The sequence below is a fragment of the Triticum urartu genome, chromosome 4, assembly GCF_003073215.2.
Source record: "Triticum urartu cultivar G1812 chromosome 4, Tu2.1, whole genome shotgun sequence".
Classification (NCBI taxonomy): Eukaryota; Viridiplantae; Streptophyta; class Magnoliopsida; order Poales; family Poaceae; genus Triticum; species Triticum urartu.
Window position 1 is genome coordinate 431,149,876 of NC_053025.1, and position 25,176 is coordinate 431,175,051.

The 25,176-nt window shown below is 41.6% G+C and overlaps 1 protein-coding gene across 3 annotated transcripts; it reads left to right on the forward strand.

Moving 5' to 3' along the window:
- The first annotated feature begins 707 nt into the window (after nt 1–707).
- LOC125551884 (protein SUPPRESSOR OF QUENCHING 1, chloroplastic) lies at nt 708–21,680 on the forward strand. Of its 3 annotated transcripts, none has more exons than XM_048715270.1 (28): nt 709–1,221; nt 2,560–2,660; nt 2,747–2,803; nt 2,879–2,973; nt 3,383–3,482; nt 4,754–4,812; nt 5,614–5,741; nt 6,025–6,157; nt 6,422–6,509; nt 8,001–8,079; nt 8,468–8,528; nt 8,644–8,719; nt 10,031–10,141; nt 10,752–10,847; nt 11,696–11,818; nt 12,529–12,726; nt 12,926–13,027; nt 13,337–13,401; nt 14,630–14,723; nt 15,778–15,935; nt 16,537–16,586; nt 16,667–16,788; nt 16,962–17,069; nt 19,318–19,410; nt 19,612–19,648; nt 19,729–19,976; nt 20,727–20,879; nt 21,283–21,680. In XM_048715270.1, the coding sequence occupies exons 1-28, from the start codon at nt 843–845 to the stop codon at nt 21,448–21,450; spliced, it is 3,282 nt and encodes a 1,093-aa protein (XP_048571227.1). In that variant the 5' UTR covers nt 709–842; the 3' UTR covers nt 21,451–21,680. The 3 variants fall into 3 exon arrangements, with proteins under 3 accessions (XP_048571229.1, XP_048571227.1, XP_048571228.1); XM_048715271.1 differs by having other exon boundaries at nt 6,034–6,157; XM_048715272.1 differs by lacking the exons at nt 19,612–19,648; nt 19,729–19,976; nt 20,727–20,879; nt 21,283–21,680 and having other exon boundaries at nt 708–1,221; nt 18,514–19,339.
- The last annotated feature ends 3,496 nt before the right edge of the window (nt 21,681–25,176 follow it).

Sequence of the window (25,176 nt, forward strand, 5' to 3'; positions counted from 1 at the left end):
GGACCGAAGAATACTCAAATCACATTTTCTTCTCATGCGTCTCCGCCCGGTTTCTCTGGAGTTGCCTGCGCGAGGCGGTCGGTGGTCGTTGGTGTAACACCAACTTCCTCGACCTCTTTGCCGAGATCCAGGCCTCGCCCCCAGCGAGTCGCCACATTAGGTGGCTGAAGATTGGGGTCTTTGCTTGGATGCTTTGGACGGTTCGAAATAAGCTAGTGATCCAGCGTGTTCCTCTTCGACGTGCTACCGACGCAGTGTTTAAAATGTGTGGCTATTTGCAGCTTTGGCGGCTGCTTAGCCGCCTCCAGAACCGAGACGTCATCAACATCATCATTGCTAATCTTTGTGCGATGGCTCTTCGCTTGGCGCCACCGCTTCCTCGGCCATCACCTGAGCCGGATTAGCATCTTTGTGGCCTTGCCACCTTTTTTCTTTGTTCTTTTAGGGCTCGTTGAGCTGTGCCCTCAGCTGCACCTTTTGTACTATTTGTCGTGCGACCTGAGTGTGTGCGTGTGTGGACTTATATGGTACTTTGTGGTCTTGGTGGTTTGTTTTATTTACAAAGCGGGGTGAATTTTTTTTGGTAAAGAGATCTCATCTGCCTCACAAATTCCTCCCAGCGGGGTTTGCTACCCTTGTTTTGGTTTCTCCCGCCTCATTTTCCCTCTTCCATTTTGTGTGGATCATTCCAAGATAAGGTCGCACCGGCCAAGCAGAGACCGCAGCAAAGGACGACCACGTTTAGGGCCAGATATCCACCCGCTCGTTCGCCGTGGCCGCCCCGCCACATAAACCGTCCCTGCCTCCCACTACTCCCGAGCTCGCGGTCCCCGACGGCTACCATGGCGCGGCAAATCGTGCCTTCTAGAAGCTTCCACAGCCTCCTCACCTCTCGGCACTACCCGCTCGCCTCCCCGGCGCCACCGCTCCGCCCTCTACTTCTACCGAAAGCCCTATCTCGGGCCACCGCCGCCGCCACCCCGCAACTCCCTCGCCGGGGGCGACGTCCCGTCGTCGCCGCCTCCGCCTCCGCCCCAGCGCCTTCTTCGTCGGAGACCGAGGCGGTGCCGGGGGCATGGGGGAAGGTCTCGGCCGTGCTGTTCGACATGGACGGCGTGCTCTGCAACAGCGAGGAGCCGTCGCGTCGCGCCGCCGTGGACGTCTTCGCCGAGATGGGCGTCGACGTCACCGTGGATGACTTCATCCCCTTCACGGGCACAGGTGACTTATCTCTCTGTGCTACTAGTACTGTCAGATCGGAAATGCAGTTCGCGCGATTTCTAACGACCATCCCATCCTATATGCTCGTATACCTTAAATTTCTGCGCCCCCTACGTTATTAGGTTGCGTGTAATCTGAACTACAAATATTGTATGCACATTATGACCTAAAAATATTGCTTTTAAAACTATGACCTAATGACCTACAGTATTGTTTTTTCCTGTGTATCTGTACTAGTTGGCTTGATAGTACATTGTACACCACTTCGCAGAGTAATTGAACAGTATGCTCGAACCAAGTTCTGTGCTTCTTAAGTTTTCTAATTTGTGTAAGTTGGCAGTCTGTATGCTCAGACCATGGATCATTGTGATTCCTTGGTAATTTCATTGACCACTAATTGATTATATGCTTGTTTGACAGTAACCATAATCCCTCACAAATTAGTTTTCTAGTTTTAAAACAATAACATTCTGTCACTACCAGATAGCCATTTACTGAACCAAAAAAGTACTGTCGCATCAGAATACTCATGAGAGTATGTTATCTCTAGCTATAAGCATAAATGTTTTACCTATCCCTGCATTGGAGCACATGATATTAGATTGTGCCTTTCACTCTTGGGAATTCTAGATTCTCTTAGGCACCCAACACACCTGGACGGAGGGAGTATCAAACATTTAATCACGTACCTTCTCTTCTCTCGTTACTTTTTTGCATGATCTGAGTCGTGTAATAAAGGAATTGTTATCAGTTTTTTTTTGTTTCCAATGTGGAAGTGATTTATCAGCTTTTCACTAATTTGTTATATGCTTATTTGGCAGTAACCATAATCCCTTGCAAATTGTTTTTCTACCAGTTTTAAAACAATAAGATTCTGTCAGTGCCTGTATAATCATTTAATGAACTAAAAAGGTACTGTTGCATCAGCGTAGTCATAGGAGTATGTTATGTCTAGCTATAAGCATAAATGTTCCCAAATGATAAGTGCCACGCGTGTGGCACGAAGCACTTCGGCCCTGATGTTTTTACAACTAAAGTTGCCATCTGAAATAGAAGTTGCCATGCTTGACAATTAAAGTTGCCATCCCCGCGTCACTAAACTTGCCATAAAAAACGTTCGGAGTTGCCATGTGTTCGTGCCACACGTGTGGCACTTATCAGGGTCCTAAATGTTTCACCTATCCCTGCATTGGTGGACATGATACTAATTATCAAGCATTTAATTATGTACATTTTATTCTCTCGTTACTTTTTTGCATGATCTGAGTTGTACAATAAAGGAGTTATTATCAGCTTCATCTTTTTTGCTTCCTTCCAATGTGGATAAAAATGATTTAGGTGAGGCCAATTTCCTTGGAGGTGTTGCCAGGGTGAAAGGAGTGAAAGATTTCAGTACTGAAAGCGCCAAGAAGCGCTTTTTTGAGATATACCTTGACAAGGTTTAAATTTGCTGTGCAATCTTTTTCGTCTATTCTCCATTTCAGTTTGATTGCACCATGCTAAAATATTATGTTCTTTTCTGCAGTATGCTAAACCAAATTCTGGAATTGGGTTCCCAGGGGCTCTGGAACTCATCATGGAGGTATTTGCAGTGCTTGAATTCAGATTTGTGTTAGCCTAATGGTTTTAGGAAGTGATTATTGCTTTGTCAGTATAGTGCAAAAACGCAGGTCTGAAGGTCGCTGTTGCATCTAGCGCTGATAGGGTTAAGGTTGACGCAAATCTGGCGGCTGCTGGTTTGCCTGTATCGCTGTAAGTGTCTCCTTTTATTTGAATTCCAAGACCATGTTCATAAACTTCTATCGAGTTTTGAATCTCATAATTGTATTAGAGCAATGACACTGAATTTTTTGTTGCTACTATGTTGGTACTGCCTCAGTAGAGCTGAGCCTATAAATTTTCAAAATTTTCCTTGCATCCTAGAATTTCATGATTTCAATTTCTTTATTGGTTAATGCATCAATTGCTTTACCACTTTAGAGCTTCATTTAATTTGGAAAGTGTAAATCATAGTCTGCAGCAAGTATGACCAAGGCTATTTTAAACTTGCTCTGAACAGTTTTTACTGACTTCAGATAAATCTGAAGATTGACAATTGAATTCATTTTTATCCTTTCGTACATTTGCTACTTGGTGTTGATGAACCTTTTCCAAATTTCAGATTTGATGCTATTGTTTCCGCTGATGCTTTTGAAAATTTAAAGCCTGCTCCAGACATATTCCTTGCAGCATCTAAGAACTTAGGTGTTGACACAGATGAGGTAATTTATCTTGCAAATCACATGCACAACCCTTTTATGATGCGTTAAAAAAATTGTGGTCTTCTGGCTGTGGAAAATATATACATGCTGGGTTCAATCGAGTGACTTTGGTAAATCTGCAACCATGCTGATCTATATCCATTGCTGCTTACATGGAGATTTGTCAGTAGATGGATTTCTATGGAGATCATAAATAAACCTCTTGGTATATGGATATCCTAGATCAAAAACACAGGAGCAGAATGCTAGAATTATATTTACTTTTTCTTCTAATCCTCCTTTTCCCTCCCTAATGCCCAGGGGGGGGGGGGGGGGGGGGGGGGGGTCAATAGGCTTAAGCCTACCCTCCAAAATCCTATTTCAGCTAACCACATCACTTGACAAGTATATTCTGGTGTTTTACATGCAACAATTGCAATGCATTTGCTAATTAGGCTTACTAACTTGATGTTTAAAGCCTACCCTCCATTGTCATGCTAGATTCGCCACTGCTAACACCCTAGTTTTGTTAAGTTTTGTTGTTCCGTAGCTTTTTTGTATTTTTAGATAACAAAGAGAAGTTATAGTTTAATACTACAAAGTCGTCCATGTACATCACATAGCCATTTTCCTAAGTGGCCGCTTGAATCATCATCAGGCAATTCACTACTTGTGGCCATAATTATATACTTCTGTGGCTTAAGTGTGGATAGTTTTGGGTAATTGGACGTGACGAATGATAACTGGGATGTTTAGTTGGTACATGCCCGGAGGCAAGGCAGAAGGGGTTAAATCTAATGTTGAATGCTGTTCCACCACTTGGTTTTCACTCTTATGTGGAGAGTTTCGTCACTACGAGCTGCTCTATTCATTGTATGAACTGGGGAAGGCTGAATATGCTTCTATTTTTAGCATTAGTATCGCAGTATTTGACAGTTCTGTTCCCTGGCCAGGGCTAAGGGGCTTTGCCTCCTGCCACTGCATACAAGACCCCCTGGCACACTTAGCAGGATTTGATAATTTTGTTCTCTTGTTTTGGTCTTAGGTTAGGATAGTTTTCATTGATTTTTTCTTGTTATTATGGTCGCGTGGTTGATGCCACTAGTGTTGGTATGTGCTGCTTTGTGTCCTATTGGTGTGCTTGTTCCAAATTTACAATGAATAAATGCTTGTTCGATATGCAAGTAACCATCCTACTTTTGAGATTTTAGTTCTTAAATACTTGGTATACCCCTTCTGTAGTTTTTCATTTACTTTGCATATGAAGTTTTGAATATGTGATATTGTACCAGTGCATCGTGATAGAAGATGCGCTTGCTGGAGTTCAAGCTGCAAAAGCTGCGGAAATACGGTCTGTATTGCGTTCTTATCCCTCTGTTTATTGTCTGGCTTATTTTGGTCATACTGCACAAATCCGAATATTTTTAGTCAATTGTAGTAAATCTTTTACCATGGACTTGCATAAATGCTGGCATGTACTAATATTACTATTGTATGATTCATATCATCTATAACGTAAATCAGAGACAAATGTACAATGATCTGTCTATAAGTGCTCTATATGTAGTGCCACACGTTGTGGGCGGGTGATACAGATAGTGCGTGTATGACATACGAAATGCATATGTAAGCTGTCTATGAGAATATGGGCAAACAGAGGGCCTCATTCTCTATACGCGTTCTCTTTTTTCAACCTTATAAAAGATCATATGTGGGATGTGGCATCTCTTATAGACAGCTGATGGCATTCCTTTGTACATGCCCTCATATATGCAGCATTACATGACCACCCTGACAATGATAGCGGTGCTTAAGTTCTTTGAAGCCTTATTTTCTCATAAGGCAATTAATGAGTCAGATGGTCTTTCTTGACATCCAAAGTAGCTACTCTGTTCTATCAATTATTTCCATGAGCCGTGTGGCATTTGACCAGTAAATATTGATTCTATAGTCATGAATCACTTGTGTTATTCTTACAAAAAAGAGATTTGCCTGTAATGATCACCATATCTTAGTTGGTACTATTTGTTTTCAGTGTGCCCGTGAACCCATGCAATTCAAATATGTGATGCAATTTCAGTTTAACTGTGCAGATGCACCAATGTGAAATTTTTATTACATTAAATAGTTGTTCTGGTTACACATCTTGCAGATGTATTGCTGTGACGACTTCTCTAGATGAAGATGCATTACAACAAGCCAGTCCTGTGTTCATCAGAAAAGACATTGGAGATATTTCAATTAATGACATCCTGTATGGTGGTTCTAATGCTTACCACAGTATGTAGTTCATGCATAATCGATTTACTTTAATAATACATCTCTTGTAGGAGAAACCGGAAAGAAAAACCTGTGTATCTTGTGCGCAAAATTCACTTGTTTTGTTCTATCAACTTCAATGAATAATATCCTGTGTGGTTTTCTTGAATCTTAATGGTATTCGTTGGGTTTCTTGAATTGGTCCATGCAGGAACTTTGTCATATGCCAATTTTCTGTTTCATTGACCCCGGAACGCTATTTGTTGTTGTTGTATCAGTGTACTTAGTACTGATTAAAAGAAAGTTGATGCAGATGAACGGACAGAAAATACCGAGAATATTAGTTCCTTAGGAAATGCTTCTCCTGAAATTCTGAATGGAGCAACTAATGCTGAATCTGTTGAGAATACAAACTCTTCAAGTTCGAAAGACCAAGGGTAAGGTCTGTTTCTGCAAAGAAGCTTAGTGCTTATTTGTAGAAGCTAAGCTTTGCTATTATCTGCAAGTACTTAACTTGCAGCTTATTTGAAATCTTTTTCTAGGAATGCACATTTTACACTGAATCTGTCTCGTTATAGAATTCCCATAGGGGTTATTCACTATCCTCAATAGAATGGTCTTTCGCATGTTCAGAGAAATGCAGTTCATAGTAACTATACTTAACACATAATTGATTGACATCCAGAGAAGAAATTCTGCAGGTTGTTGGGTTCTCGTCGGGATATATTAAGATATGGAAGTCTTGGAATAGCTTTTTCATGTCTTTTCTTTACAATCGGAAATTGGAAGGTACTATTGTATACTAGTACACTGCCACCTGTCCTCAGTCGTTGTTGTAGAAGTTCTGAGTCACATTTTACCCTTCTTTTTGCCGTCAGCAAATATGTTTAAGGGCTCTAAATATAGCTGAAAATAGTATGCATTTTCTGTTCTCTTTGAAATAATGAAAACACTACTTTCACTATCACATCCAACTACTTACCTTGTTTCATGCTTTTCTGTCTTGATTTAATTTGTGTATATCCGTGATGACGAAGCCGTAGCGCCTCACCCTGGTCAAGTCGGTCCTGGCCACCATGCCTCTACACTAGTTGTTGGTCCTAAGCATGTACAAGGAGGTGCAGAAGCAGGTCGACAAAACCTTGCAGGGTTCTGGATGAGCAGGGCGCCCACTGTTACGTTAGTTGTTATAGGGTGTGCCAGTCCCTCAGACTGGAGGCTTGGGTGCTCCGGACTTAGGGCGGCGGTCAGCCTCATGGTTCATTGGCTGTGGAGGATGCACACTGACCCACTCCGCCCTTGGAGGGGTTTGGACTTGCAATTTTCCTAGGATTAGCGGGAGGTGTTTGCTGCATCCACCAAGATGGGCATTCATCGGTTGGTGATGGGGCTCCACCCTCTTCTGGGAGGATTGCTGGCTTGACGGTAGAACCATTTTGCAGATTACACCTGATCTCCTGCTTTTGGTCTTAGGGTGCACCAGAAACGCCGAACCGTCCAAGATGCCTTGCCCGACGATCGCTGGATCACGGGCATCAGGGAGGATTTGAACCCCCTAGCCTTGTGGCAGTAGGTCCAGGTCTGGTGGTTGGTGCGCAGGGTGCAGCTATCTAATTCGCCGGATGTCCTTCTGTGGCATTGGACGCTCGACGGCCAGTACACGTTTAAGAGCTGCTACGATTCCTTACTTCAGGGTGGTCGGTTTGAGCTCCTGAAGCTCAAACTGGAAATCTTGGTGTCCCCTTAGGGCCAAGTTCTTCATGTGCTCGCCTGCCAGGATCACTGCTGGACCACTGAGAGGCTAGCTCGGCGTGGTCTGCAACAGGCAAGTTGTGTGCTTTGCTACCAGTCTGAGAAGACGGTGGCGCACCTCACCGGCTCCTCCATTTTCTGCACGGTGTGACACGAGGTACTCTCCTGGATCCGATCGATGGCCTCTCCTCCCGCTGCCGGGGATTTAGTAGGTTTAGCAACGTTGCCTTGCATGTCAATGGCTAACACTAGTCGAATAAACCTAATAGATTTGTGGTGTTGGCTTCTGGGTCGAGGGTCCATTCCAAAGTTTCTAGTAGTAAAATAACAACAGTTTTGTTGATCCATATGAAGGAAGCACTGATTCATATTGCAGTTCTATTTCTTCCATATCAATTTCTACAGTTTATGCTGCATCTTGAAGTTTCTGCTTCATTGTGCACAATTGTACACTTGCCATGAGTAAATTCTTTCAGGCAGGAAGTGTTTCTTTTTGATTAATTTGTCGGTTTCGTTTAATTTATTCAGGCAATGCAGTTCGCATCTCCTAAAGGTCTGCTTAATTTTCTTACGGGTGGGAACAGTTCAATTTTTGCAACTAATGAAGGTAAGCACACAAATATTCAACCACATATGGGATTTGCAAGTCCATTAGTGATTAAAGAAAGTACTTTGAAGTCTCGTTCAAGTATAACTGATGAACCTAGTCAACTTTGACAAAAATAAGACCATGAGCTATTACGCCAGATTTGCTCTCAAGTAGTTTCAGACCCCATCTCACATAACATCATGGTGTCATCTTAGGCAGTTAGACTGGTCATGCCAGCTTTTACTGTAGCAAATCCAATGTTTTTTTGCAGCACGTAGAAATATGATCGAAACTAGCTTGGAAGACGTTAGATCCAAAAACTAGCTGTTGATTTGGTCTCATCTTTCTCTTGCAACTGGGAAATCTGTTGCTATGTTATGTTGATCTCTCTGCGCTGTTTTTGTAGGAGAATCACTGTCATCAAGAGTTCAGCAAATAAAGAAGTATTTAGCTGATTTTGAAACTGGGTAGGTAACTGGCTACCTGCATATTCTTCAATTTTCCAGGCCTGTAATGCTAGAATGTGCTTCATGGCTGAACATGTTTAAAGTAACGCTTACACACTTCCAAAATTTTCTATAGGGGCTCTGCCACTTACGTACCTGAGTTCCCAAGAAAGCTCGACTGGTTGAATACAGCCCCACTTCAGTTTGGAAGAGTAATTTTGAACCCATTTTAGGTTATTCTCAGTAGCTGCAACTTTGCTACAGTACCACATGTTCCAGATTTTCTCCTATTGGATCTTTCAGTTTTCATGGTAGTCTTTATCTAAATATCACCTACTCACATTGTCACATGTTTGGCTATAATTCTTTATCCAATTGAATATGAAACATAAATGCAAAACATGAAAGGGGTGGAATGGATTTGGAGCAAACAGCTTGTTTCTGTGGTCTGATTGTCAGTTATATTGCCAGTGACAATGTCGTGTCTGGACCTGTTTGTTAGAAACCTGGGATTACAATATATACTTCATTTGCGAAAGTGTCAAGTCTGTTACAGGATATTTGCTCTTTCAGTCACAGGTCCAAACAAATATACCTTGGTAACTGTTGACATGCTATTGCAATCTTTAATGTCTCTTCAGTTATAGTTAGAAATCCTAATATTGCGTACCACAAAGTCACAGCTTGCGAACTACTCCCTCCATTCCAATTTACTCGTCGTGGTTTTAGTTCAAATTTGAACTAAAACCACGACGAGTAATTTGGAACGGAGGGAGTATCTGCCAAATAGCTGGGTTAAGATAGGCAGTAATGTCAATCTGAGTTTCTCTAATCTGCCATGAAAAAAAAGTTAAACCAATATATGCCTATTCAAGGTCAGAAAGCTCCATTGATGATGTTCAAACTTTGGTGCATATGCAATTTTGGTGAGCAAACAATTGATTAAAGATTACTGACAGTTGTGTAAAACTTGCTGAACATCATAACATGTTTGCTAGGGACACTGCCAACAGAACCAATTGCAGCGAAACATATGTTTGGCACTTCACCGTGATGAAAAATTTAACATTTTTTTTCTTGACGAGTGTAATTTTTCAGTATGGAATTGCAGCGATGTGTCCTATCCGGGGAACCTTGACTATTTATGCTTGTCATCTTAGCAGTAGTCTTTCAGATAGTTTCTGCAGCCCCAGTATGTTTTAAGATCTTATGCACCTACAGAACTAAAAGGGTTGTAGAAATGAGAGATGTGTATTAATTTGGATACAAAATCTTCAATCTAGCTGCAGTTTGACTGACTCAAGTGTCAGTTTTGCTGTAAGCAATAGACTTATCTGTACTTAGTCAACTTGTTGTAGTTACTGTTAGTGGTAGCATTCCTTCCTCTTGCTCCAGATAAGGCATCTGTTTCAGATGAGTTAATTTCATTTTTCTTTAAACACGATAAATTATTTTCCTACCATGGGGTTTAGGCCTCTGGAACTGCGACAATAATATTGAAATAATTCCTATGCAAAATGCAGGATTTAAAAGGAAGAGTAGTCGTGTTGGATTTTTGGACATACTGCTGCATCAACTGCATGCATGTCTTGCCAGACCTGGAGTTTATAGAGAAGAAGTATAAAGATAAACCTGTGAGCTTCTGCTTTTGTCTTCACATGTTGCGCAAGAAATGATATTTAGATTACTAGTTCAGGTCGTAATACAGAAGTGCAGGTTTTAGAAGCTGTGAATCCTGATATGATTTCTAACACAGCAACTTTGGTATTTGGGTGATGTGAGCCTTGACATGTATACTCTTTATGTTATCTATTATCAGAAATTTGCCGCTTTTTGGTTCACCTTGCTATTTTCAGTACTTTGATCACATCGTAATCATTAGTTTTGAAACTGAAAGGCTTCCTATAATTTCATACTGTAGGTCTTCTGATTGAGTTGTAAACTGCACTGTATTAGAGTTCGCTACCATAAAAGTGTTAACTCGTGAAGTTGTTAGTACAGCCCTCTCCTCATGCAGCTACTGTTATCTGGTGTTCCTTATTTCTAACGTTGTACTTGCGCGTATGTATTATCTGAAAATTTGTCACACCTGCTCTGGCATTATTATCGGCACAACTCATGACACCTTACTGCTTAGCTGATCATGATGCAATTAAGTTTTAAGTGTTTTTTTGTCACTTAAAGACCTTGATAAGTTGGAAGATGGATGTATCAGATATTTACATGTTGCTTGACTGTGTGCAGTTCACTGTTGTTGGTGTTCATTCTGCCAAATTTGACAATGAAAAAGATCTTGAAGCCATCCGCAGTGCTGTCCTGCGCTACAACGTTACTCATCCAGTAAGGCAACAGCCATAACTCTTGAAATGTTCAACTGGAGAGCATCATTCAAGTGCCTTCACGTGCTCAATTTGCAGTCTCACTTTGGACAAGTACTCGTTTATTTCTTTAAATTTTATATGTACACAGCAGTATGCTAGCTGCACAGTTTTGGTTTTGGGCTTTTGGGCTTTTGGCATCGGTTCTTAGTTCTTCTGTTTCTTCTTGTAGCTTTAGCCTGCTTTTGTTTTTTTAGTTTTCTGTTTTTTCAGGTTGTTTTTCTGTTGTAAGACCTACCTTCATTTCAACGCTTTCTTCTAATATAAAATAACACACACTGGGGTGAGTGATCAAGAGAAAAAAAATGTGCCGAGTATTTTGAAAGGAAAAGTTGGATATTGGCCACTTCAAAGAATGAGTTGCCGCTGATGCCTGACTGACATCTGGTCCCTTCGGTCACATGTCATTGAGATTTGTGGTGGCAAATATCCATTTTCCCCAAATTTCCCCTTTTGCATCTCGTTCGTTTCCATGCATTTCTATTACCGGTACATGCGCATATCATTATTGTTCAGAATTAGTTGTTTAGTTTGTAGATGTCCTGTTAGTATTTTGTCAGGCAACCTTGCTGTTGGCAGTTGCACTTATTTTTCTGTTCAGTACTTTGTTGTACACGAGACTATCTGTTTATGCAAGAATATATGTCCTCATGTGTGTTCTCTAAAACAAATATCACTTTTCTCAGTCAGTCTCTTGCCATTGTATTTACTTCTTCCTGGAGTGACTATCATGTGTTTTTTGTGTGCGCACGTGGGACCGTGTGTTTGCGCACTATGTAACTTATTTGACCCTCCACCTTTTCATCAAAGGTTGTAAATGACGGTGACATGTACTTGTGGAGAGAACTGGGGGTGAACTCTTGGCCGACGTTTGTGGTTGTCGCGCCCAATGGAAAGGTTCTAGCACAAATATCAGGCGAAGGCCACAGAAAGGTATTGATGGACATCTTTCCCAAAGATGAGACTCAAGTCCTAAGTCGTGTGTTAATATTCTCATGTATAAGCTATCTATTTTTGCATGCTTTAACCCTACAAAAAATATTTAAATGCATTTTGAAGAGTTGAAGCATTAGCAAGGAGCATGGTTTCAAAAACTTAATTCTATATTTAGAACCAAGCAAATAAACATTTACCAACTCTTGATGTTGTGTGTTGATTTTCAACTGCTATCTGTGATATACCAGCAAATATGCTATGCTGTCTGCCATACCAATCTCAACCCCCAAATAAACTTGAAATGTGCATATTGCTGAGCATAATATGAAGACGGAGTGTGTTTAATCAGTGTTGTTCGCTGATGTTTTGCCTATGTTAGTATAGTAATACTCACTCTGTACTTTCTTACCACGACACTTATTTTGGAATGGAGGAAGTGCTTCTCTTCCAAAGCTCTTCACTACCATTAAGAAAAATAAGATCAGTTGTTGCTTCCATTCCCCCCGCGCGCGAAGAAACATCTACCCTCATATATGCACTTATCTGCATACCCTTTCAAATGCATGTCTTTTTTAGGTTTCTCCATACAGTGAGTCTATCTAATCAAATGTAAAATCATTTCCAGGAACAAGCCATGCTGGATTATTTCAGTGTGGCTGTTCATATGCCAATGTCCTGTCAATCGTTTCTAACCATGTTCTCTCCAGGACCTTGATGACGTAGTTGGTGCAGCACTTGAGTTTTATGATGAAAGGAAATTACTACAGAATAATTCCCTCCCCTTGGCGTTGGAGAAGGACAGGGATAGTCGATTAATAACTTCACCACTAAAGTTTCCTGGGAAACTTGCAATTGATGTACAGAACAATCGATTATTTATATCAGACAGTAACCACAATCGAATTGTGAGTATTTGTCCTTTTACATTGAGTATCTATTTCTCAGTTGCTACGATTGTAATAAACATATTTCTCCTTAATTAATATACACCTTAGAAAACAATATGTCATTAACATTATTTGGCAAATTTATTTCACATATGAAGCCTACTTTATCTTAGAGTGTACTGAGCTGTTTGTTCTATCCCCATTTCTGAAACTTAAGGTGGTCACTAACCTGGACGGGGAATTTATATGCCAAGTTGGAAGTTCGGAAGAAGGACTACTTGATGGTCAATTTGATACTGCCTCGTTTAATCGCCCTCAAGTAAGGAACATGGCTATGTTGTGTCCTTGCAATAAAATTCTGCTCTTACAGCTGCTGGGTACTGGATTGGTGGTACCATGGCTTTACTAGAGCAAAGATCTGGAGATGCAATATCTCTGCTGAATGTGAACAGAGGGCATTTCAACGCCCTTCAAAACTGATGTTTGTTTTGGCAGGAGGCTAAGCTATCAAGATCAGCTTTCCCTTCATGTGTTTCTGAAGAAAACAATACATGTTTCATTGAATTGAACTTGCTTTTGTTATGCATTTTTATGTAATGATCTCATGTCTCTTGCGATGAATTTTCAGGGTCTTGCATACAATTTCAAAAAGAATATCCTATATGTAGCGGACACTGAGAACCATGCACTGCGGTGAGTACTCCCACTGACTTAAGTTAGGATGCTCAGTTCATATTTTCCGGGGGGTAGCCATTCAGTGGTAACATGAAAAGTTACTTGTTAATGTACACTTATGGCTTATTTTAAAGGGAAAATATCCTTATATGCCATCGAATAAGTTTCAAATCATTGAATTTCCACCAAATAACTGCTCCTTTCATACCCTTGAAGTCGTGAAAGTGATACCTTCCATCTGCCACTGCTACCAGTCACAAATGTTAGTTGGCTACTGTTAGTTGATCTGTATTTTGTGCTATTGCCCAAAATGCCAAAACCCTTCTCTGCATGACATGGTCTTTATACCTTAATTTTATCTTTGAAGAGTAGCTTTGTGTGGGACCATTTAGCCTTACTCAGAGAGGGCAATGGGAGGCAGGCCCTACCTTCTGTTCAGAGCAAAAGAAATAGATAGAGAACAAAGACATGGCAATCGCTCTCTCAGCAGCGGCAACGGAGGATAATAAGACCCAAGAAAGAGCAAAAAAGAATTGCAGGGGAGAAAAGCAAATGGTGTTAGTGGCGGCTGTAATGGGCGAAGGTAGCCTAATGTCATGTAGTCCCTCCATCAGGTGAAAAGTGTACATATAGAAATTTTAGGACAAATTATGGAGTGGAGTAAAAAATGCATTGGAAAGGTGCAAGCCACCATTTCTCTCCTCTTTAATTACCCAAACCCCAATGAGCTAAGTGCATGTAGAAATTAAGGAGACCATGTGTAGAATATTATTGGTCTTGATTATGGTGTGATGAGAGAGAAACATTTTTTTCTACTTTAAAGTGCATTGAAAAGATAGAAGTGCACTCTTTTGTGGACAAATTTTAAAGCCAAATGTACACTCTTCACCGGACGGAGGGAGTAGTAGTTCTTTTGTAGGAAAATTTCCATAAAACTCTGCATTGAGCAAGCATATTGCCCGTTGTTATTTCTACATGCATTAGAGATTTTGTATAGACCTCTTCACCCACCTATGATTTCTCCTTCTCCCTACTCTGCACCGGCCGGGATCATCTCCCCTCTCCCCTGGCTGTTGGAAGATTGTTATTGCTGCGGAAGATTAACTAGTTCTGCTGCTTGTTCTTTTCTAGCGATATCTTATATTGATTACACAGTCAATCAGCATGGTTAACCATGTCCGCAGATAATTCTTATATTCCAAAGTATTGCTTTTATTGACATGAATGCCTTTTTATCCTTGTCCAGAGAGGTTGATTTTGTTAATGAGACTGTCAGAACACTAGCTGGAAATGGGACCAAAGGTTCCGACTACGAAGGAGGAGGCCGAGGAACTAGTCAGGTATGCTTCCACGTTCTTTTTAACATGTATTTTTATTGGAATCATGAAACTGAATATGGATTATTTTGCATGCAACTGCAATGACAATATTTTTACTGCTGCCATTTCTGTTCTGTTCACCTTGATTATACTAGTTGCACGCTTCCACTTGCAGTTTCTGTAGTCAAACAGAACGTTGATCACTTGGTTGACTCCTATGCTCAGACCAGAGAGATTATACTGCTCAATTCTAATCCTTAATCCGCACATGAGCTGAAGCAGAGATAGTTAGCAACAAATATCTGCCATACCCTGGCGGGTGGTGTGTTCTTTTCTGCTCTTGGGTGCTAGCTGCTTGTCACTAGCTCATCTTGACTGCCGTCTAAGGTCCAGCTTTGTAGACTGGGATTTATTGTAGTGTTGTGCACCTGTATTACCGCAGTCCTGAGATCTATGTTAAAGATAAAATCTACAGTCTCCTATCCTATCCACCCATTATGCTCCAGATTATCCAGAAAACACTATTCTGAGGCAAAAACTAAAACAGTTCCCTATCCTGTCACACCCTGAATTGTGATATTTGATGTGTTTGTGTTTATGTTTGTTCATGCATAGAGTAGAGCATTAGGCGAAAATGGTGCCTACCATTTTACAGCTACCTTTTTGTTTTAAGATACCTGCACCTCGAATATGAACTGATAAATGTTAGTCATTGCCAATGTGCACAACCGGGCGATCCATTTCCAACATGAGGATGACATGTGCTGAGAACCATCCGCATTGCAGTGATTTTAAATGTTAGAATACACATGCATACATTATCAGATCATCTGAAGATATTCTATTAAAAGTGTTGATTGATGGGGTGATGTAAAGCCTGATGACCTGATGCTTATATTATGGATAGTTTGAGAAACTATAACTCCATAATTTCAAAATACGGGCGGTCATATAATTTAGCATTATTTCATCTGTGGGGCATTTTATTGATTAGCTTAACACTATTTATGGAAGTTAATTATCAAACTTGATGTTTGTAGAAGGCAGTTAGCCTGATTTGGAAGTGTTATTCTAGGTTCTAAATTCACCATGGGATGTCTGCTATGCTCCCTCGGAGGAGACCGTGTACATTGCGATGGCGGGACAACATCAAATCTGGAAACACAACACCCTTAATAGTGTAACTGAAGTTTTCAGTGGTAATGGCTCCGAAAAAAATCTGAATGGTTCAAGGTAATCGTGTTTCCCTTTCAGCCAGGAAAGTAGTTTGTAAGCTGGCATCTCTATGGGCGCACAGTGCCAAAGCATGTAATTTGTAGCTGTGGTTATTTAACAATGACTGCTGTTATCTGATTGTTCTAACAATTTATTTAATTATGTCTCACTGGGAGATTACATGATAAATGGATCCGTATGACTATTAGATGAATGAGTATGGCAGCTTTTTTCTATTGTGTCTCCTGAGGAAGTCAGGAACTCGTTGTGCACTTGACATGTTTGTAGACAATAACTTGCAGCCTTGTGTTTATGGTTTCTGTAATTTCAATGAGTGTTAGAACTGAACAACCTTTCAGGTTATAGTCGTGCTTTGTATCAGTGTATAACTATTCTTTGGTTTGAAACCTTTTACCCTATGTTGTGCTACCTTGGGTTCACATCTATGCTGGGTGACAACTAACAACAAGGTTTCCATATGCATTGTTGATTTACTAACTACATTACCAACTTGGGCCTATTCACACTGATAATTAGAAGTTTCCCATCTGGCTGCTGCAGTCTTTTGGTCCTTTGATGTACACGCTACGATTTCTTAATTAGTTGTTTCATGTTGCAGCCCCACCAACACATCGTTTGCGCAGCCATCTGGGATTTCATTGGATCCTGGTATATTTTGTGTGATTACCACATTACTACTTTTTATCTGAGGCCACAGAGCCCTGATTTGTATGGAGTTACCCACGCAGAATTGCGGGAGTTATTTGTTGCTGATAGTGAAAGCAGTTCCATTCGAGCTGTTAATATGAAGTCAGGGGGGTCAAGATGGCTTGCTGGGGGAGATCCAAATTTTCCAGATAATTTGTTTAGGGTATTTCTCTCACCTTCTCTCTCTCTCGGTACCAAAAGATGTATACTGAAAGATGTTATGGTTTATTGGTGGAGCACTGACCTGGTCAAGCATTTTAAGTCATATTTACTTTGTTCTGTTATAATTTTCTAAATTTATCCTATTAAGAGGTAATTATGTTCCCTCCTGTTCAGTTTGGCGATCATGATGGGACTGGCTGGGATGTGCTACTCCAGCATCCCTTGGGTGTTGTCTATGCTAGCGATAATCAAATATATGTTGCAGATTCTTATAATCACAAGGTAATCAATCATCTTTTGACACTATCATGTGAATTTGCATCCAAGAAACAAAATTTGCATAATCACAGTTGAGATTTGGAGGATTCTCAGAAATTCTGACCAGTTCTGATCACTAAATAGTAAATACATATTTATAATATTGTGGAAATTTTAAGTGTATATAGTTTTTATTTCACCCACGACTCAGCGGTAATCGGAAACTTTTGCCACCACAAGGAGCCAGCTGTAAATTGTTCTTGGCTGCCTTTGTGCAAATGGATCTACTCGGATTAGGCTTTCGCCCCGCTTTATATATAAAGCACAAGGCCAAATGATACATGGTGCTGAGGAAGCCCTCAGAAGCTGATCAGAAAAGAAAACACGACACACCACACGAAGACTCAAAAACAGCACAAGAGTGCACAACCAGACACTGCCAGAGTGCTGTCCTGTAGAGGCACAGGAGTAATGCCGACACAACCGATAACCACCCACACTCAATGACGACGCCTCCAAGAAGGTACCGATGCCACGTGCCGCCGCCGCGCCTGCTGAAGCGGACAAAGTTTTCACCCTGAGTGTTGAGGGAAGGGACCAAGGCGGTTCCCCAAGAGGAACACGACATGCGCAGGCATGGCCACCGCGGACGCCAAGGCACAAAGCTTTTGCTTGACAACGCCCCTACCCACCACACCGTGAAAAGGCTAAAGACCCACCCCGATGCAGGGGCACCCGACGTGTTGAGAACTCCAGAAGTCCAGATCTAGATCAGGGCTATGCCACCACTGCCGGCGACAACTTTGCCAGGACCACACCATACACCTCGCCACCCACATGACCGAAGCTCGCCGCCAACACCTGCCTCAGCGTTGCTTGCTGGAGAGCCAACCGTGAAGCCTGCCCTCCAGGGCTGCTGCCCTGGCATCCATGGCTCCTAACCCGCCCCCGCACCAGGCCTGTGGCCACCGATCACCAAAGGAACGGGCGGATAGGCACCTCCTTTCCCACCCCTGGAGAGCCCCAGGCCAGGTTGCGCGCCTCCCATCTTCGACGATCTAGAATGGACTTGTTTCTTTTTTAGTAGTGTGCTAGAATGCTTCATAGAGCCATGACTAAAGTAGAGTCTTCTTTACCAAATACCAGATCCAGTTGATTAAGGACCCTCTTATCTGCGACCGTTCGCTGGGAGGGGGTGGCATTTGCGAACGTTTTGATGGCAGTTTTAGTTTGTCAGGGGGTGTCAGTTTCTTCAGAAGAGCATGTCATTTTCTGGAATGAAGGCTCAAAACTGCCATCCTCCCAGAAAATGCCGTGTTGTTGTGAAAGAAACTACCACCCCCGATACAACTAAAACTGCCAGGAAAAACGTATGAAATGCCATGCTCTCCCAGCAAACGGTCACCAGTTAGCTTTTCCGTCAGTTGATTAATAAATGAGTGATTGCAAACCTGAATGTTGTCTACAGCTTTACTCATCAAGGGACACCTCCCAAGGGAACATAACTCAGGTTTTTTCCATCAAATAAGTAACCACAGGACTTGTCAATTGCTCGGTTTGCTCATAGAACTCAAGTTGGTGCAATCTGGATCTCAGTTAGATGCCATGCAGAGTAATTATGCCTAATCATCTTACCAGCATGTGACTGGACATGGGTTGCCCCTTAGCACAAGCAATATGCCCCCAAAAAGCATACAGGAAACAGAATGCATGAGTAAAACTTCATAGCAGCAAACTACACAGGTTGGTTCTATAAATATACACAGGCTTTTTCATGGGGTACATAACTGGAAATAGATGGACATATGCCTAATCCTTCACCAACTTTGCATGTGGCTGGATGTACTATTGTACTGAAGGCTAAATTAGCTCTGGTCATAAATTGAAAAAGAAAATGGACAACATCGATACAAAGAGCATCCATCCACAAAATTCTAAATATAAATTCAATCCACACACTCAACGAGAAACAAAAATATGAATCCTGTTGCGAGTACTTAATAGTACCAAAAGCTATTATTCACACTAAATTTGAATTTGCCACTATTCACTCGGGTGTGTGGACGAATTTAGATACGGAATTTTGTGCTACGGAAGATGAATTTCTTCAAAACTTTCATGGCCATTAGAGATGGTAATTGTGCCTCTAGTGCACTATTACACCTCTTGTACCTACTGCACACAATATGCCCTGATTCTTTTGCCTCTTTCAACCACTATTGTTTTGCTGCAAGATCCGCTATTATTTTCATGTTCTCTTATGAAACTGCAGATAAAAAAGTTAGATCCTGTCACAAAAAAAGTTACAACGATTGCTGGTACCGGACGTGCAGGATACAAGGATGATGATGCCTTGTCAGCTCAAGTGAGTGATCACTCGACCAATCTCTATTGTCTGCATTTACTTTGATATGCGATGCTTATTAATTAAAAATACCACCGTAATCAGCATTCTATACTAGTTTAACCATAGGTTGATGGAGTATTCTTTATGTTACTATCTGTGAAAAGAAATATTGTCTATGAAGCGCTTTATGACACAAATGTTTTGAATTGGCTGATGCAGCTATCTGAGCCAGCTGGACTTGTTGAAGTTGGAGAAGGTAATACTTTATTTTATTTTCTATATTATTTCTCTTTTAGGTTAACTGAGGATAATGCTTGTGCTTCTGATATCTTGTAGGAAGATTTCTTGTAGCAGATACAAACAACAGTGCAATCAGATCTATAGTTTTGAATGAGAGAGGTGCTGAGGTGCGCACACTAGATTTGACTGGAGTGCAGCCGCCATCACCAAAACCGAAGGCGTTGAGACGCCTAAGACGACGGTTATCAGCAGACACAAATGTTATTAATGTTGATGGTGGTTCCTCAATGGAAGGATATGTGTCTCTTGCAATCTCAGTTCCTGATGGTTACCATTTCTCAAAGGTCCAAATCTTCTCAGGATTTTATCTTTTGCATCATAGTTTCTCGTAGATGGTGCATGATAGTCATTTATAGTTGCTGAAGGTCGTTTGCTATTTATAAGAGTTTCACAGGTGGGCACCTGTCAGACCGCTGTTAAAATCTAAAATGTGGAATTTTGTGATACCTTGCCTCCCTAAATGTGGAATTTCGTGAAGCTATCTTAGTGTGGAGTTCTGTGATAGTTTATACAACAAATGTAGAGTTTTGTGAAACTGTACACATTATAGTGTGGTACAAATTCAAAATTAGCAGCATTCTTCATTTGATTGTGTGACAGCATCTCATCTCTGTACTGCCTACAACATGTTTGTTTTGTCTTGATGCTTTAAGGTTCATGCTTGCAACCTCCATATTCTGTACAAGCACTTCTGTTTTCAAAGAAATGGTCTTGTTAAAAGGCTTGTGCGATATGTTTCATACAGCTTAGCTGGACTGGAAACCTGAAGGTACCTTTTTTTTTCCAAAACGGATGAAGGTACCTGATTCATGTATGAAGTCTAGGACAGTAAGATACGAACAGGGATAACAGTTAATCAGATCTAACATGTTACATGCGATTACTATCATGAAGTATATTTGGGTTAAATGTCAGTTCAGTGTTTTAGTAAACATTTCTTGAAACAGCTCTGTCAACAGGAGCTGCTTCAGATGATAAATTTGCTTGTTTTCAGTAGACTAAATCTTCTTTCTTTTTTTACCTCTGAGAATCAGGAAGCACGCAGCAAATTTGATGTGGAAACAGAACCAGCTAATGCAATTGAGATCGAGCCAGTGAATGGATCTCTAAACTCAGATGGGCAGGCGTCACTCAAGTTCAAAAGAACATCATCATCATCATCATCAACAGGAAGGATCAACTGCAAGGTAGAGATATATTAAACCTTCAAACAATAGTTCTGTTTAATTTCTTGGATCATCGGTGAACATCACACTGATCTTTTCCACTCAGTGATAGTACCGCATGATCTTCTAGCAAACACTACAGCAGTACATTATATTTTCTATAAAGATGGTCCAATACAGGGCACATGCATAGAATCATCTCGAATCTATGTGGATACGTCACTGATTTAGGACACAAGAATTCCTTTTGCATCATTGATATCTTTAGATCATGTGACGTGGTGCTCATTTTTATTCAATGGAGGTATCCTGGTGTTGCACTTTTGTGACATGGGTTGCACTTTTGGTGCAAGCACATAGCCGAAGTAAAGGAACTATTCTTTTCTAAGATCATGTTTTGAGCATTTTGTATTCGAATTTTCAGGTTTACTACTGCAAAGAAGACGAAGTTTGTCTTTACCAATCTGTGGCTTTTGATGTCAAATTCCAAGAGGGGGTACCCAGTCCTGCACCAATTACTCTAGCCTATACTGTGGTGCCGAGAGATAATTCAGGTAGTTCGCAGTTAATGGCTGCTGGTAAGAACTTATAAGGTATAGTTAGATCCAGGGTGGTTGCGTACCGTGCATTCTTGTCCTGACTCTGATTTTGTCTCTAGTCTATGTTGTGGGCTGACATGCAGACTCACCCTTGCTCCACTCATATCCCCGTGGCTGGCGGGACATCAAACGTGATTAGTTATATAATATTGCCTGTCCGTTGATTGTTTGAACACCCATATGGAGTCCATTTGTCATCCAACGAGAATCATCTTTATCCAAATCACTGATGATTATTTGCTTTGCACTGAACAAACCGAGTTCAGCATGCATTGTAGTGGCGTGCATGTGTTTTGAAAGGAGGATAAATGTGTGAACCTCACCTTTTTTCTTTGCACAAAAGCTCTCGGGGATCGAAATTTTTGTTTCATTTAACTGATTTATTATTAGTCTTGCACATGGGCATCTAGGGGCAATCATTTGATTGGTTATCCAATTAGGGAGTTGAGACGTGTCTCATCAAGAATCTCAAGTTTGGATATCAACATAGAGAAAGGGTGTTGAGAAGTCCAATAAAATAAGATAAAATAAATAAATGAAGACACACAAACGGTGTTGATGTCCATGAATACAAAATTTAGACATGTCAACCTATCATTCAGTTTGGACCGATCCAGACGTTATGTACCTCCTGTCAGTTTTGTTTGTTAGGAGCGACATGAAGAACAATATCAGCTGTCATGGCCCCTTCCTGTCAAACATATAAGTATGTTAGTTGATAGCTCCATCAATTTGTGATATTGCTTATCATGGCCGCTATAGCTTCTTAATCAATTCATCTTGTAGACTTGTACCATGACCATTATTCTCCTGTGAAGATATCAATAGGATTAGATTGCAAGCAGCACCAGTTCAAGAGCGTGGGAGGGAGGGATTCCATCAAGTTCTTAATCGTGGAGAGACGAGTCCCCGGCGGTGAATCTGAATTCAGAGGATTGATAAGTCATTAACTGACACGTCTTGTTGACCTCCTCCGCCATTCACCACCTGTTTCTCAAAAGTCTACCAAACGTCCAAACGGACTTTGTGCAGACTTGAAATCTAACTTCTCAAGGCTTGTTAATCTTTGTGGGGCTCGGACAGACACGGCCGACTGTCAGTCAGATTGTTAAATTGTTATGGCACGTCCAGGTAGGGATGCAAGCGGACGCTGGGGACTCTCCGCAATCGTCCTCGAAGCAAAAAGTAGTTGGCAGACAAGCGGATGCCGTCCGCTTGCATACGTCCAGGGCCCATTAGATGCCATGTGTTTGAAGAGCCTTATGACTGTCATTTGCAAAGCAGCATGTGTTTGAGGCCATCATGTTGCCTGACGAGCAGTGTTATTGCGGGCTGTTGGTAGCAAGTCGGCGAAATCATTAATTAAGGAGTACTCGTTGCAAAGAACACTCCATTTTCTCAGGTTGTGACAAGTGGTGCACATGCAGCACGCCACTTGTTGCAACCTGGGAGTTTTTCCTTTTTTCATAAATTCGTTTATTCAAAACATTTTATCTTTTAAACCGTGCGTCCAAATCTCGAACCGTTTTCATCATTGGATTCCTCGCGTTGAGATCTTTAAAACTAGATTCCATTTTGATAGGTTTTGACAAACTTTTTTTTCATGAAAAAAACCAGATGAAAAAGCCGGGTGAAAAAACCAAACCAAGAGCATGTTTTTTTTCCTTTTTGAAAGATGCACGCCCGTGCCTCTCGCGAATCACACCCGTGCCTCTTGTGGAAGCAAAATCGTGACTCCCGTGGAAGGAAAAAAAAACTAGAAAACACATTTTTTTTTGTTTCTGAGAGGCATGACCGTGACTCTCGCGAAAGCACAACCGTGCCTCTCGTGGAAGCAAAACCGTGTCTCTCACGAAAGAAAAAAAACGCGTATTTTTCCCCTTTTTGAGAGGCACGGCCGTGACTCTCGCGAAAGCACAACTGTGCCTCTCGCGGAAGCAAAACCGTGACTCTCGTGAAAGAAAAAAATAAATAAATAACGCGTTTTGTTTTTCCCTTTCCGAGAGGCACGACCGTGACTCTCGCGAAAGCACAATCGTGCCTTTCGCAGAAGCAAAACCGTGACTCTCGCGAAAAAAATAGAAAACACGTTTTTTTTCATTTTTGAAAGACACGACCGTGACTCTTGCTAAAGCACAAATGTGCCTTTTGCGAAAAAAACCGTGACTTTCGCGAAAAAAAAGAAAACGCGTTTTTTGTGCAATTTTTTTTTCGAATTTTTTTTTGATCGAGAAGCTAAGGAAGACCGGGAGAAAACCAAAACGTCGAAAAACCCTGAAAAAAAATGTTTAAAAAACTGAAAACGCGTGCAGAAAAATAAAAAAAATCCGAAGGGAGCGTTCAGAGCGCAACACGTGGCGAATAGTTAAGAGCACGCCAAGTGGCGCTGATCGTTGCAAGGCTCTCGAAAAAGCGCTCGTTAACTAATTGCTCCCATAAGTCGGCGTGTCTTGTTAAGCTGTCTTGGTAAGGGGAGCTAAGCTTCTTGGTTCTGTGAAGCTCGAATTGGCCTTGAGTTTGAGATGGCCTGATAGTAGCTATCAGTCACGGGCCGAGTAAGACATGCTAGTAGTAGATGATCTGAGCCTGATCCGTCGACTAAAACGAGTCTTGACTCGCGCTAGACCTGCACCACTCTGTTCGCTAGACCTGTTAAATTGTTCATCCACATGGTTAGTTTCATGGCGTCTGGAGGCAAATTTTCGTGTTTTGACTTTTTTTAAATTTATTTAAGATTTGACCCTAGTTTGAATTTTTTTCGAGATCTGATCTTTTTGCTATCGCCAGAGTCTATGACGGTAGGGTCTAACATCCTACCGCCAGGAACTTTGGCAGTAGGAAACATCGCTACCGCCAACCGGGCTGGCGGTAGCCTGCACAACCCTACCGTCAAGGTGTTTGGCGATAGGCACGAGCACGCACTATGTGCAACACTTAGGAGTTTTTTGACGGTAGGGCATACAACCCTACCGCCAGGGACCTTGGCGGTAGGCTGTTATACCCTACCGCATGGTCTTTGGCATTAGCAAAAGGGTCAGATCTCGAATTCTTTTTAAACTAGGATCAAATCTCGAATAGATTTTTAAAAAAAGTCAAAACACGAAATTTAGCCGTGTCTGGAGCCAAGAGCTTGATGGCAGGCAGCCACGGCCCACACAAGGGCAGAGCCATGAAGATGCCAAGCAGCGACCGTCGAAACTCCAGGCTCCACTGTCCACTGGTTCTTCGGATATATTGACTTCAGAAAACACATGCTGTGCAGTTATGGCGGTGTTCTTGCGAGCAGAGCACCATCGTGGCTAGAGCCTACACTGCCAATCGCCACACGCATGATTCTTTTTTTTAAGGATCCCACATGATTCATATCCGAGCTGCGCGAGCGGCCCTCCCGATCGGCGGAATCCAAGCACCAGCCCAATCCCGGAGCTATCGATCTTGCCATGTGTTCGTTAAGGCAACTTCAACCGGACAACTCATATCGTCTGGTTGCGTCCGTTTGGGTCCATGATGCTAAAAACTATGGGCTGTCGTAAACGCAAATTCTATTTTGTCTGTCATGTGTTGCATTTCCGTTACAAATTTGGGCTGATTTATGTGCACACGGACATTAGACAGATGCGCAGTGCATCCGCTCGGTGTTCGTTTTGGGCCCATGCATCGGCTATCCAACCACCACCCATCTGTCCTATTTATAAGTCCACGCTTACGTGGATGATGGA

Excerpts from the sequence above, each read along its gene's own strand:
- LOC125551884 (XM_048715270.1), top strand. The coding sequence starts at position 843 with ATGGCGCGGCAAATCGTGCCTTCTAGAAGCTTCCACAGCCTCCTCACC. Across the intron at positions 13,028-13,336 it reads CCTCGTTTAATCGCCCTCAA|GGTCTTGCATACAATTTCAA; the intron begins GTAAGGAACATG and ends ATGAATTTTCAG. Across the intron at positions 16,587-16,666 it reads TGGGATTTCATTGGATCCTG|AATTGCGGGAGTTATTTGTT; the intron begins GTATATTTTGTG and ends TTACCCACGCAG.